At 44.3% G+C, this 14268-nt stretch overlaps 1 protein-coding gene and 1 long non-coding RNA gene across 2 annotated transcripts in view; one reads left to right on the top strand and one right to left on the bottom strand.

Annotated features, from left to right (window-relative positions):
* The window catches only part of LOC143015360 (uncharacterized), a 129835-nt gene that overhangs the window by 56222 nt on the left and 59345 nt on the right, over positions 1 to 14268 (top strand). The window lies entirely within an intron of this gene.
* LOC143015381 (uncharacterized) lies at positions 5325 to 10087 on the bottom strand. The gene is made up of 6 exons (XM_076169345.1): positions 9799 to 10087; positions 9032 to 9157; positions 8752 to 8816; positions 8493 to 8602; positions 6836 to 8229; positions 5325 to 5975 (listed from the first exon to the last, which is right to left on the bottom strand). Exons 1-6 carry the CDS (start codon positions 9908 to 9910, stop codon positions 5860 to 5862), a joined length of 1923 nt encoding a protein of 640 aa, XP_076025460.1. The 5' UTR covers positions 9911 to 10087; the 3' UTR covers positions 5325 to 5859.

Below are 14268 nucleotides of genomic sequence, written 5' to 3'. Positions count from 1 at the left end.
CATTTAGCGTGTTTGTGTGCGTGTGTGTGTGTGTGTGTTCGATAGAGTGAACATAACAAAGAATTATTACCGTCTTATAATTGTGTGAGAAAGTTGTTGATCCTCTGTCCATGAGTCTCTTTATGCCTCTTCTGTCATACTGCAGCAGAGCCAGGAAGGAGAATTACTAACGATGATTAAACAATAAAACGCCACGCTCTGGAAACAGATCAACCTGGAAGTACGCTAAGGGTTTGTACTTGTTTGAGTTCAAATCTGGACAAAATTCAGTGATTTAGCCAGTTCTCAGTCCTTTATATATAGATACAATACTGTCCATATCATAAATGTATGTATTGATATTGGAGCTCCACATTATTCTGGTTAAAGAACCTTAACTTTAGCAACAACAGACGAAACACATCAGCTCCGTGTGTGTAATGTGGCCTCTTCCCTCCTGCCACCCGGCTGAAATGAGAGCCAGATGATCTAACAGTACAAAGACACACACTCATTAGCTGCTCACCATCAGCTTGCAGGCACAGGCAAGACCCAGCATGACCCTGAAAAGGTCACAACCACTATTGTGCATGTGTGTGTGTGTGTGTGTGGCTTTGGAGCAGTGGGACCTCTTTCCCTCAGGAGATGGTCAGCTGGCAGGTGGTTGTATATGTGGTGTGTGTGTTTTTGTGTGTGTATAGCTGATCTGCTTTGCACATTGCTAAGGGAAGCCCTTTGGCCCCAACAGTCTTGCTTTCCCTTGCATTTTCCACGGTGTGTTTCTGCATTGTGTGTGTGTGAGTGTGTGTCAGTGTGTGTACAGCAGCTGGAGTTCCACTCAGCTGACCTCTCTTTATGCAGTCCTGCTGCAAATAATGAACTGTGTCTCTGCACAGCGGGAGCCATTTTAACTCAAGAGCAGGCGGCTCACAGGAGCTCGCACCACTTAGCGTGTTAGCGCCCTGCCAACGCGGTGACTCCCTCACTGTACAACAAAGCAACAACAAACGCCGCCGCAATTACCTCCGAGGCCCCCGGAAGATGAGCCCGACGCCACGTTAAAATGATTTGCTACGTCTTTGTTACCAAACTTTTATTTTTTTTATATGGCAACAATCTCTCAGTAACAAAGAGCATATTAGGAAGCTAATAGCTTAGCTCGCCTGCATCTGCTGCTCCCCTTTTGTGTCCTCAGGGGAAGATTTGGCACCTCACTGTAAAGCCCAGCAACAAAATTACCTCAGCCTAAACCTGTCAACAGACCATTACAGCCCACGCTGACTATTACGGCAGGAGGGGGGGAGGGCCAGAGTCATTGTGGCGCAAAGGTGTTGGCAGATATAGGTCTGAGGAATGTGGCGACGGGGAGATTTGCTGGCAGTGCGCAGGAGAGTCTCGCTTCTCAAAACAAGGCGAAGTCTGCGAGCCCTTATCAGCACGCTTAATAAAGCATGCTGATGCCGGGATACCAATGAGGGATCAGATTGGATGGAGATGGAGAAGCAAGAAACAAGAAACAAAACAGTAATAATCCAGAGTTTCACGGTGTAAAAGATGTGGAATTTCAAAGGGTCGAATTGATTGCAGAGCTTTCAGTCGGACGATAAATCCTTCAGGAGGACTGTTTTGTTTCTGCTACTCCTTCCATTCCAACGCAATGATTTACTTTATAATAACAAGACTCTGACAACTCTGTGCTTCTTATCGCTATCATGTCTGTGTGACTTTGACCTTTACGTGACTTAGTTTCTCCCTGAAAAGATACTCCGCCGCTCAGCACGTCAATAATGAATCAGGTAGGAGCGCTGACTTAACTAAACTTGAACTCAACTAGTCAAGACTTTGGAGCTTCTCAGGAGGCTTTGATTTGCTTTACCACAGTGGAAATTGACTAATTGGAGTTAGGAACGAGGGTTTTCAGTGGTAATACTTGGTACACAATGTCTCTAAATACTAATCTGTCAACAAAGTAAATCTGAGACTATTTGATAATCCTAGGATCCACCTGCACTCACAGGCTTACTGAGAAATTCCATTTGAAGAGCAGAAAGTGCACATTATATACAGTTTTAGCCTAATTTAAGCACAATTGTCTCTTAATGTATACTCGTGTGTATTCGTAGTGTATATAACTAAACACCCGCAGCTCTTTCCCTGAGCGTTGCCCCGTCAAGCTCATCAGGGCTTTCCATCACTGTCCTTCATGGAGGGAGAGTCGGGGAATTTGGCATCCCCCCTCCCCCTCCTCCTCCTCCTCCTGCCCCTGTGGGGGAGGGGAGAGTCATACCTGGGGGCCCATGAATAGAGCCCTCAGGTAAAGCACTGTTGAAACAAATCTAAAGCTGCCTAATGACACGCACCGTGAAACTCTTCACAGGTCATTTACGCTGCTGACAGGCGGCTGCCACAGCGCTGCACACCTCCGCCACTCACTCCCACCTGTGTGTGTGTGTGTGTGTGTGTGTGTGTGTGTGTGTGTGTGTGTGTGTGTGTGTGTGTGTGTGTGTGTGTGTGTGTGTGTGTGTATTGTGAGACAAAGTTGTGGAGTGGAACGTAGATACACAAAATACACAAATACAGCAGGGGGAGAAGGCTGATGTATGTGCGATGTGTATTAGTCACACACTGTGAGCTGTGAAAATACAGGATGGGAAAGACATTAGAGACAATCTCTGCACCGGTTTGGTCAAGAAGGCAACAGCTACCGGAGCTTACGTTCCTAAAGACGGTTTAATTTATGAACGCCGTTCTTGGGGCTTTGTTTTGTAGAACTGTAGAAACCCTTGGAAACATTTTTGGGATCATAAATGCATTAGTAATCCTGCACACCAGTACGTCTGTATGCCTGCAGGTCCCATTACTCACTTCCGCCACTTCGACCTCACGCTGGGATAAGTGCAGAAAGGCGAGGAAGGAGAAAAAATGTTCACTAGTTGGAAGACAATACACTTCACTTCACTTTACTACACTGCACTGCACTACACACCCCTACACACCATTGCTATGTGCGCTTTGTTGCATAATTAATTTAAATCTGGAGAATAGGGGAGTATAATATGGGCCCAAAGAGCATGCATGGTTGGCAACAGAACACCTTAAGAACTACTTAGATTTTTACAGAATCTACATTTAAACAGAGAAGGAGACAATTAAACAATTTTACTTGAACATTTGTCAGACATATTAGTCATTGTAGAGCAGTTCTATCTCCTTTGATATACTGAGGTGTTGCCATTTTCCTGTTTTTTAGGGACTTTAACCTCAAGGCTCCTCCCTGTAGCCTGCAGATCTGCTCTGAGAAACAGGCATGTTCGCCAAAAGCAGAGCCACAGACTTCGGTAGCTTGCTAGTTTCACACGCACTAAAGAGCACAGATCTGTTTTTCCAGGGCAGCTTGGGAATCTCACAACCGTCGCTCCCCCTGTAATGAGCCTGTAATGAGTGAATGAGACTCTCGGAGATTGCGGAATATTGGCAGAAAAGTTGTTGAAACCCAACAACACTAAATCACTGTAGTCACACACTTGAGTACCAGCGTTGTGTTCCTTGGGCACGCATGGTAGCTTAGCGGTTTGAGAGGCGAGAGCCCAGGTTTAATCTCACATCTTAACAGGAATCCTCTCTGCTCAGGGGAAAAAGTTCTCGAGGAAGACGATGATTCTTTTCTAAGCTACTCTTTATTGCCACTGTCACTTCTGACTGTCTGGCTCTGCATGCAGCCAGACTCTCAGCGGCGAATGACAATCCCGATTGAGGGAGAAGGTACGGATAAACAGGTACCAGTAAATAGCCGCCACCATGTTTTGCTGATAGACGCCGTGCTCGCCCTGCTGTTGTGTTACAGCACAGACACACACGCTCCAAAGTAAATAAGTAAATCATGTGCTCTATTTTTAAAGTCGATTTTACGGACAAAGTGATCCCATACATGCTGAAAGGTTGTTTAAAGCCATTTTGCTGCTAGAAATGTTGCAGCAAATGTTTACATGGCTGAGGAACAGTGGAGCCTTTGATTCCAGCTGTGCTGTAGCCGACGCCCAGATGTGTAGTTTATGCATCTAAGTAAGTGATAATGCTGCTGATAGAAAAATTACATCAGATGGAGAAAAAGAATCCCACAATGCAAAGCAGAGCAGCGTTTGTTCCTATTAGTTTTCATATGTGAAGACATTTTAAGTGCAGTCAAATGATCAATTGGCAACCAAATAACTGCAGTATCTCCAAATTTTCCGTCAGTTTGCTGCATATTCTCTGCAAATCTTCCCTAATGCATCCAGTGACGCAACACGCTCCTCTCCATCATGTGCTTTCTCCTTCTCAAAATTGTTACCACGCCGCCCCAGATCCCTTCCCAAATCCAATTAACGTCTCCACACATCACTTTCAAGCGGCAAATTCTCCTCTTCCAAAAAATGAAAACATTCACATAAGAAAAGACAGTTTAAACAGGTGCCATGGTAACATAATCGTCACTGCGGCAATTACTGCCTTATGCCTGACGAGCAGCCATAAATCATTCTCTCTCCCACAAAGAGGACGTTGTGGAGCTACACTCCCATCCAATAATCAGAAATTGCCCCGTGCGCGCTGTGACGAGTGGGCGCTGAAACGGCCCATTCTTCTGTTTCGTGGACGATATTCGGCTCTCTATGGCCACATTACGGGGGGATCCTTCAGCGAGCGCTATATTGTACCTGCTCAACACCTGTTAGCTTTAGAAGGGTTTCATCAGATAGTTGAAATAAATACTAGTCATCATCATAACCATAATCATAGTCATAAAACCAGGGGCCTTTATGCTGTTGCCAAATTGCTCTGCCATCTGATTTACAGTCGGACTGGTGGAGAGGGGAAACAGACAGGGCATGGAGGAGTACAGGGCCAATTACATGCATGGAACGGACTAAAGACGTAGATACACACACCTGCAGACCACCCCTCTCACACACACCCACACAAACACACACACACACACCTGGGAACTGTGCTCTCACAGGCATGCAGAGGGTGGGAATGGGCTCAGGGGAAGAACAGTGAGGAATTCTCCTGGGATTACAAAGATGAACATTGTACCACGCTCTCACTCACACACACACACAATACACCAGGTGAGTGGAGAGATAAGAGGCCAGAGGACAAATTAGCCCCTTTATTAAAATAATCCCTCATGTCTCATATAATGTGTGAGTAAATTGCACACTTTCGCTTCTCTCCTTTGGTTGTAAACACACACACTGTGACAGTACAATGAAAGAGGGAAAAACCTTCTTTCATGTCTCAACACACCTGGCCGATGGCTGTGTGAAGGCAAATAACGTAGAAGAAGAACTTCTTTAATAGCGTCATGTTTAATTGTGCCTATTTTCATTGACAAATCATACACAGTTACATTAAAAAGCTCCACATACATGTGTTAAGATTGTGGCAATGTTTTTGTCAGACTTCAACTAAAAATGATGCTGAAAATTTAAGGCACATAGTTTCTCGGATGTACAGCGACTGAAAAACAAAACTACTCCCTAACAAAACTAAGATGGATCTATTAAGTTATAACAAAAACAAATAAGACAAAACAAGCAAAAAGAGCTGAAATGAGTCGGGGGAGGGGAACAACAGGAAACTCAGCCGCTGTAGCTTTAAGCATTATTTCCTGGCTGAGTCAGCTGTTTGTTATCTCGTAGTCCTGATCGCACCGTCTTTCACGTAAACATCTTTATTATACATACGCAGGTAAAAAAAAGGCTTCTCTCTTCAGTCAGGGCAAACATACATAACGTCATCATCTAAACACAGAAACGTGAGCAGCAGCAGCCTTCATCCAAGACCAGTTTGATGGCGGGTTTTGTCGTTTCTGTGTTTGCGGGCGTGATAATGGCGTGGTCACGGTTTTGGGACGTTCTGCATCCGCAATCGTCTCCTGGCCAGGGCTTCCTGTTTCTTCCTCTCGATCTCAGCGGCTGAGCACTTGGCCACCGTCATCTTGCTGGTGACGAACACTGGCAAGGGAGAAAGGGGGGAAAAAGTGGAAAAATTAGAATGGAAACTCTCAACCGACGACGATAAGGGCGCTGACTTTAATGAGAAGGCAGGAGTGGGAAGTGGAAATCTGCCCCGGATCAGAGCTCGTGTCGCTGCTGTGATGTCCAACCCGAAAGACGAGGTTGTTCTGTAACGAGAAACAAGTGGGCGCCCAGAGTGAGGCCCGTTTGGATGGTGCCGCTAAGGAAAACACATCCCTCCCCCTGGTCCAGAACAGTCCTGCAGTTCATTGGGAACAGAGCTTCTTGAGGTTTGGACTCTTGACAACAAAACAAATCAAAGACTTGGTTGCGATGTTTACTTGCTTTGGGGAGAATAGTTTGTGATGCACACGGACTGAACTGTCTAAACTCATACAACAACATGTGACATCTGCTTTAGCTGTGAGGTTTCACTCTAACATGAACTCCAGTCTAACGGCAAAGTACAACAGATGCAGCGAGTTAAGCCAGAACCAAAACTATAAACGACTTAACACAGAGAGTAAGAATACAGAAGTTCCTTCAGTTGGGATCATCTTTGGTTATTTTGTTTATTCTTGTAGTGGATTTAGCATTTTTAAGGCGTTCGCTCCAATTCTTGACGTGTCTATTTTCAAGCATGAAGTACCTGTACACACATTTCTTTCACCGTCTAGTTTGGTACTTAACTGTCAAATGTGTGTGGGACTGCTAGGTTTATTTGACCGTTTCCTATTTGGAAGAGTTTAAGTGTGGATCTGTCCTGCCAAACGTCCCTAAAACCATGAATAGTGAGACGCGACCTGCCTCAGAGCTAATACTGTCACCCAGCAGCTCAGGAGACGGACACAGTTTACCTTTGTTGCTGGTTGTGGCGCTGTCAGACAGGTTCCTCTTGAAGGCCGTGTGCTGGGGCTTGGACTTCTGCGGTGGCCCAGCTGTCACCGTGTGAGGCCGCGTATCCGGAGTTCCAGGGGAATTCGTAGCCTGATTGAACGTGCCCAGATTCACGTGACCTCCCGGGAGACTCTGAGCCAGCCGTGAGTCGCTCCTGCCGCCTGTGAACGGAACGTTCCACCCTTGGTAGTTTGCAGGGTTGCAGACTGAACCCGGTAACGAGTTAGAACGAACAAAAGTACCTGATGACTCCCTTTTAGTGCTGGCGCCCGTGTTGATGCACCGGGCCGTCTCGATCGGCACAGGCGCAGTGCTTGTCGGCTGTTTGTCTACAGTTTCTTGTTTTTCTACTGAGTTACTGAGGCTGGCTTGCAGGGACTGACTGTTGGAGAGCTTCTCTATGACGTCACATACCTGGTAAAGCAACTCATCATCCTCCCCATCACCCCACAAACAGTCTGAGAAAGTGTCTTCAACTGAATCTGTAGCTGTAACACCCAGCTTCACTCCCCGATCCTGAGAGGCCGGCTTGTCTGGCTGAGGAGGAGTAGACGTCGTTGAGGCTGAGGATGTTTTTGTGGTAGATTTCTGGTCAGACATGTGGGATTTAGACGACTGTTGTACAGAAAACATTGACTTAGAAGCCTCTTTCCTCACAGTTGTCTTGGTCTGGAAATGAGGGTTGGGCTCCAACTTGAAAGTGCTTCGGTTTGTAGTTTTTGGTTTGGGACACAGCTGCTGCAAGGCACTGGAGCCTGGCTGGACGGGGGGGCCGGGGACTCTACTGGCAGCAGGCTTACATACAGATGTGAGCTGAGCAGTGTTCATTTTACCGTTGGACTCAGAGGCAGTTTTATGCATAGTGCTGCTGTTGGTCAGTGCCAACACGAAAGAGTCGTTCACCAAGTCGTCATTCTCCCAGTCGTCATCAAAGTCGTCACACGCGTTTGCACTGGAGCCTCTGGACCCTGAGTCTGGTGCTTTAAGTGCAGCTGAACCAGACTTAGGCTCGGGCTGATGAGGCCTGGCTAAAGTCTGGGTCTGTGCTATCATATCTTGTGAACAAGCAGATGCAGTGGAGCTCTGACTCAGCCGGCCGCTGATCGCCTGAGTGGAGCTGTCGAACAGAGCGTGCAGCTCTGCCTCCACTCGGTCTGATGACGATGAGATAGAACATTTCAGGTTCTTTTCTGTGCTTGGAAGTGCTGTTTCAGTCTGTTTGGAATAAGAGGAGGTCGCAGGTTCGCTGACATTGCTGTTGGTGACCTTCTGCTGTTCTGACGACTCCTTGTCTTGCTGCATGTTCTGATCAAACTGCTTGGCCAGTTTCAGGAGGTCGTCCACACTGTTATGCCTGTGGGGAGCAAAGAACAGGACAGAAAATAGGACGAAAAAATTAAAGGCAGGCACAACTAATTGGAGATGAAAAAGAGGAGCTGATGTTGGTCAGTGGCTTTCTGAACAAACCAGCTGCAGCCACGTTTGTTCAGAATGAAAACCTGCTGACTCTGAGCTCTGAGCTGCTGCTCAACAAAGCATGAATATTGCGTTTGCTAATTTAGGGTGCTAATATACAACATTGTGGGGGGTAACTGGGTCAATACATCAATTACCGACCGAAAGGACTTCTTCTTGTTTCTGGGCTTGGGGATGTCTGGTGTGCATGGGACAGCGCTGTCTCCTATCCACTGCAGCAGTGGAGATTCAGAGCCCACTGGTTTCGCATCCTAGATCACACACAGACACAGCAATCGATGCATTTCCCTTATTATTCTTTATATTCGTCCTGAACATGTACACAGAAATATTGTTTCTTGAATGGTGCAACAATTCTATTCCATATACAGTATAGCCACGTGTTGCAGAAGCTCCTGACCTTTGGAGCGATACGGTTTGCAATATCTGATATTTCCACAACTCTGGTGTTCCTGTGCCCCTTGCCTAAGAAGAGAGAACAGAAGGTAAAAATAATATAACCACTTACTTGCTTTCATATTCATGGCTATGTCATAATTGTGTGTCTATACGCCTTCCTCTCCTTTACTCATGAGGTAATGTGAATGAGTAAAACTCTATAGGTTCACATGGCTTGATGAGTTTCTGTCACATGGTACCGACGAATAGAGAGACGATAACATATCAGAAAAGAGATGCACCTTTTGCTTGCAGGGGCGATGTGGAATCCCAGATGATATCTTGTGACACTTCTCCATCACCTGGTGAGTCCCCATTACTCAGGGCGGGGTATCCTCTGTTAGCCCTGCGCTTAGGACTGTGCAGCTCTGTGGGCCAAGCAGAGATCATCACTGTGATATCACATCAGCTTGACGAAGAGCACTGCAGTCAGGTTGATGTATAAATAATGGATGTAGTGCGTTTATTGCCTTCACCAAGCGGTTACACATTACATTTTGAGCTGATCCAATGATGATACTGAATGAGCAGCAACAGTTTCAAAGCATCTGACAGTTACAGGGATTAGATACAAACTGAAATGTGTAAATTACGTTCATTTCTTTCTCTTTATTTTCATATATTATCAGAACTGGACGTGTTTTTAAGTCTTCTCCTGCTTTGGAGGCGGTATGGTCTTTAATGACTGCACTTCTACTCTTTAATTATGCATTATATTTTATAGTAACGTAAACACAGCTACATAGAAACAACCTACATTAACTTGGGGATTGCATTTTATTGTTAAATGTTATTTAACTGTCATATTAATTGATACATTTGGGGGCTCGGTAGCTACTTGTGTGATGCGTTTAAGTACCTCAGGTGGTTCTTGTTTTAGAAGGAGGTTCTTGCACTCCTCCTTCTAAAACTTTTTGATATTACACAGTTGGGGTGCTATTAGATTATTAAAATATAACCTGAGTGACTGATCAGCTGTCGTGGGTGTCGCTGTTCAAAGGATCCTCACCTTTCCACACGGGTGAAGAAGTAGCCGCCGTGTTTTTAGTGCCGTGTGTGTGTTTGGAAGCGTTCCTCCACAAATCAGTGGGGCGAGCAGCAGCATCACGTCGCTCCGACATCTTTGTCTAAAGCTTCACTTCTCCTCCACATTATCTTCACACCGGCTCGAAGGCGCTAAATCAGTGCGGGGAGAAACTTTACGATATGCTTATGCGCTCCAAAGCACTTTGTTGTTTTTCCGTTTTCCCCCAATTCATCAGCGACACACCGCCATGTTGGCTCATGACGTCACGGATCTACGGGTGCCGATTGGGTTTGTCGAACTTTCTTTCTCGCTCGCTGTAGTTTCCTTCGTTGTCTTTGTAACTCTACACACAACGAGATCAGCAAGATTTTCTACAATTACATGTTATTATCAGATCAAAGTAATAGTATTAGTAATCACTGATATAATTGTTATTATTATCTTAAAGTTTAAAAATGTTATTAAGCTAATTTTTGATCAAATGCTTCAAACGTGCTTGACCAAACCAAACACTAAACGGGTCAATTTGGATATCAAGACCATAGTAATTATATTTATAATTAATAAACAAACAAACAAACAAGTGGGAGTGGTCTGGTTTGAGGGAGAGGTTTGATTTTTCTGACATGAATTATATATTCTATATATTGTCGATAAAAGTTTAAAAGAATGCCTAACAAATCTGAACACTGTCTAAAATGTGACTATGTCATATTTTAAAACAAATTTGAGGCTCTAAGTTTTTGATAACTTTGATAAATTTTCCTCTAAATAAATTAATTTACAGAATTGGAGCAGCAGATCTGAAGGTATTCTCCTGTGCTCAACTTTGGTTCCAAAAACTTCATAAATATGCAGACATTACATTTCAGCTTGTACTAATCGTGACTTGGACAGATGCAAACAGTACTATAAATATTTTGGCAAATACTTCATAATAGCATTATTCTACTGAGAAGTTGTTTGCCTGATAATTGTTGCCAGGCTTCATTGGGCCTAAAGCATGTTTGTTTGTGGATGTCTTGTTGAAAATGTTGTGGGATTGTTGTCCAACTGACAGAAAAATCTGTAACATGTTTCACAAAAGTTTATAATCTGATTAAAGCAAATTTGTTGGAAACATTCACATTACACGGTTTTTGACAAAAATGCCACAAAACCCTGCAGTGAATCTGCCTGAATACTGAACTTCATAGGCTTGTGCATAGAGGGCAAAGGTCAGTATTGTGACTTTGACCAAATCTGGGCAAAATCACTTAAAATCCACACTTCTAACTACATATAAAACACATCTGTATCTCTGATGTACTCCATGCTTTAGAACTTGCTTTGAGACATTTTGAGGCTGATCTCATTTCGATTTGTCTTGATTTAGGCTGTTGTTGGCTTGTTAGCAAAGTCAATCTGTTGTTCTTGTGCTCTCCAGATAGTGAAAGGGATAATAAATGTGATCTTCAGAAATCTGCTTATTGATAAGTTGGAATGCAATGAAATGATTGCATTGTTGTACAGTTAGGCCTCCTTCTTCCCTCATGCTTAGGAAACTCTATCAGCATTAATCACTCACACTGGTTGTTTTGAGCTTGAACACAGTGCGGCCATTCTTATCTCAATCTTGTTATGGGACTCCACTAAACCTTATTAATGTAATTCCTTTGGTGCATGCTTCTCATACTCATACTCGGAATGAAATTTTAGATTTACCGATTTGACATTTCAACTGAATTATTAAATTGTGATGAGCGGTAACCGGTTACGCGCATGTGAGTTGATAGTTCCTGATAAGAATCTGAGTTGATGAAACGCGTCCAAGTTTCCACTGTCATCACACTCTTAACTGTGAGAGCTGAGGAACGCAGGTAAACAAAGAACGTCAGTGTAATTTGTTTAACTTAAGCACTTGGGAATTTGTTTCACTTATAGTTGCACACACTTTATATGTAAACATGTATTATATCTGAGCCAGAGGTAATGCTGGTCAGGAGCAATTGGGGATTTAAAACTGGAAAATCTCTAATTTACAGATTATTGTTTTTTTTAAGGCATCAATGCAGTGAGACATTTGTGACATCATGATTTTAAGTTTAAGCCATAATATGATGCTGATTTTATTTGCCATCTGCCGTCCACACGGAAATGAATTGGAGACATGGGACATGCAGAATGTCAGTGTGAGATCATTGCTGACATTCAGCAGAGCAATTTCCAGAATAAAGCACTAGATGGTGCTTGTATACTTCATTGGTATTTTGTGTGTGTATATGTGTGTGAGTGTGTGTGTGCGTATGAATTTGCGGGTGTGCGAGAGAGAGAGAGAGAGAGCGAGAAGTACAGTAGGTGATGTGAGTATAAGCAGCATGCAGACAGATTTGTGTGGAAAATGTCTTACTGAGGTGCTTTCCTGCTGCAATAATGTTTTGTAATACAAAACACACACACAAGCAACCCGCGGCGAATACTTGATTATACTTGATTCTGCTTGGATTGTTTTCATTTGGAAGCAGTTTATCAATGTAGAAAATTGGGGAAGCAAATCAACTGTGTTTCTTTGAGTGAAAGCCAGAAAAAGCTATGAACAGATGAGGAGTGTTCAGAACCAACAGCTGAATGGTTCAAACTGATTGTTCCACCAAAACGAACAGTGAAATTAAGTTTACGCTAAATTCACTGAGTGTTGAGGATGAAAGGTAACATAATTCATTTTGCTGTAAAACATGTTCTCATTTCAGATGCTAAAGGTGTTCACTTAAGCCTGCACCCTGTACGAGACGGCAAAGCTAAAGTAAAAGAGTTTCTGGTGAAGGAAGCTGAGCAATGTAGCAAGATCCACAAGCAGGTTTCTCAGGACTTTGTTGAGATAAACATCTGACATATACTGTATTTGTCAGGTGGCACAAACTCAGGCTGCTCATGTTGCTCTGTCTGCTCTGTGTCCTAGTAGTTTGTTTGTCAGCTTGCTCACATGTTGATTAGATAAGCTTTTGAAAACACATTGTTCATGTTTAGTCATGAAGTAAGAAAATAACAAACAGTAATAGTAAAAACCAGTAACACTAAATATAGTAGTTAGTAGTTATAGTAGAATTCCAGAGGCTGCCCCACTTTGACGGGAGTGGCTCATTCATTCATTCATTCATAACTGAGTATGTCTGTTGCCTTACGCATCATAGGGGGGAACACACACACATACACACACCGTGCAGCATATTTAAGCCTACAGGCCATTGTCATGTTAGCTGTTGTCCGTGTTGTTAAAGAGGTTAACTGGAACCGCCAGTACGGATGTAGCAGCGATTTAATCAACAGTTAGCTTCATTTCATGCCTCCCGTTAATGCATTCAGCTAATCTTGGGGGTATCCCCATTGCTCTGTCAAGCGAGCTGTGTCGTATCACACTGCCATGGTAATCCACGCTCGGGGGCTCTGTCGTCCTGCCCGTCTAAAAGTCAACATAACACCCTCTGTCAGACTGAATGCCACCGTTCTTTGGAAGTGATGGTCAGGCCACTGAATAAAGGGCATGAATCTGCCTCATTTCATTTAAATTGGAAGCATCAACCCTCTGTTGCCTTGTGTTCTACCTTCTCTCTGCCCCTGTCATAGAGGAAAAGGATTGCTGAAGGCTGCACAGGGAGGAGAGACGAGGAACAGTTTATCCCAGATTCTCCAAGCTAGCTTCATTCTTTCCCAGAAGCCTGTCCCTTCACCTAAACTACCTACCGCCTTCCTCTATTTATTGGTTACGCCTGGGTTGTTTAGAAGCAATTAAGGAGCTAATTGTAGAGATTTCTGAGGACTGGGTATTATAGTAAAACGTAAAGAGCTAATGGCTAATTGCCCAAGCAGCTGCTAGTGTTTATGAAGGAGGAGCAAAGATGCCAGGGGATCTCGCAGGCATAGACATTGATGAGGAGAAGGCATGTGTGTTTCCGTATGTGTGTGTATGTGTGTGTGATGTGTGTGTGTGTATGTGGGGGGGGGGCTCATCATTGCTGTGAATCCCAGTGATGCTTGATACTGGGCAGATGCCAGGTGAACAAGACAGGCGGGAGAATATGAAGCTAAACTCAGAATAGTGTCTGCATAAATAATAATCACCTCCGATGGCCTCTGGTGCTGCGTCTCTGAGGAGTCTGACATGTCTTCCGTGTTTGTATGTGAGGGGTATATCCCAATGTTTGTACCCACACACCCCCCCCTGCCTGTTCTGCCAGACCCCCCTTTGGGCTAGCAGTGCCTCGTGGATGACAGTTAGCATGTGGCAGAGCTCTCTGAAGTGGAAGGGATCCAGGATGCTGCGTTCCTGTGCCAGCTCTGCCAAGCTGGGATTTCACCCATTTCACAGTGTCTGCCAATGGCTGGGACTGTGAATGAAAGCATTTGAAACAATGCCTGCTTCTACAGTGTCAGATCAGTGGGCTTCAGCAGTGGCTAGATGCAGCCTAAGGTGCT

Source organism: Genypterus blacodes, unplaced genomic scaffold, assembly GCF_046128005.1.
Source record: "Genypterus blacodes isolate CSIRO-AG114 ecotype Tasmania unplaced genomic scaffold, CSIRO-AGI_Gbla_v1 ptg000195l_1, whole genome shotgun sequence".
NCBI lineage: Eukaryota > Metazoa > Chordata > Actinopteri > Ophidiiformes > Ophidiidae > Genypterus > Genypterus blacodes.
The sequence above is the reverse complement of the archived record's forward strand: the minus strand, read 5'-3'. Positions and strand labels throughout refer to the sequence as shown.

Coding starts and splice junctions, on each gene's coding strand:
- LOC143015381 (XM_076169345.1), bottom strand. CDS start 9,910: ATGTCGGAGCGACGTGATGCTGCTGCTCGCCCCACTGATTTGTGGAGG. Junction 8,817..9,031: donor ATCGCCCCTGCAAGCAAAAG/GTGCATCTCTTT, acceptor CTCTCTTCTTAG/GCAAGGGGCACAGGAACACC. Junction 8,603..8,751: donor CAAACCGTATCGCTCCAAAG/GTCAGGAGCTTC, acceptor TGTGTGATCTAG/GATGCGAAACCAGTGGGCTC.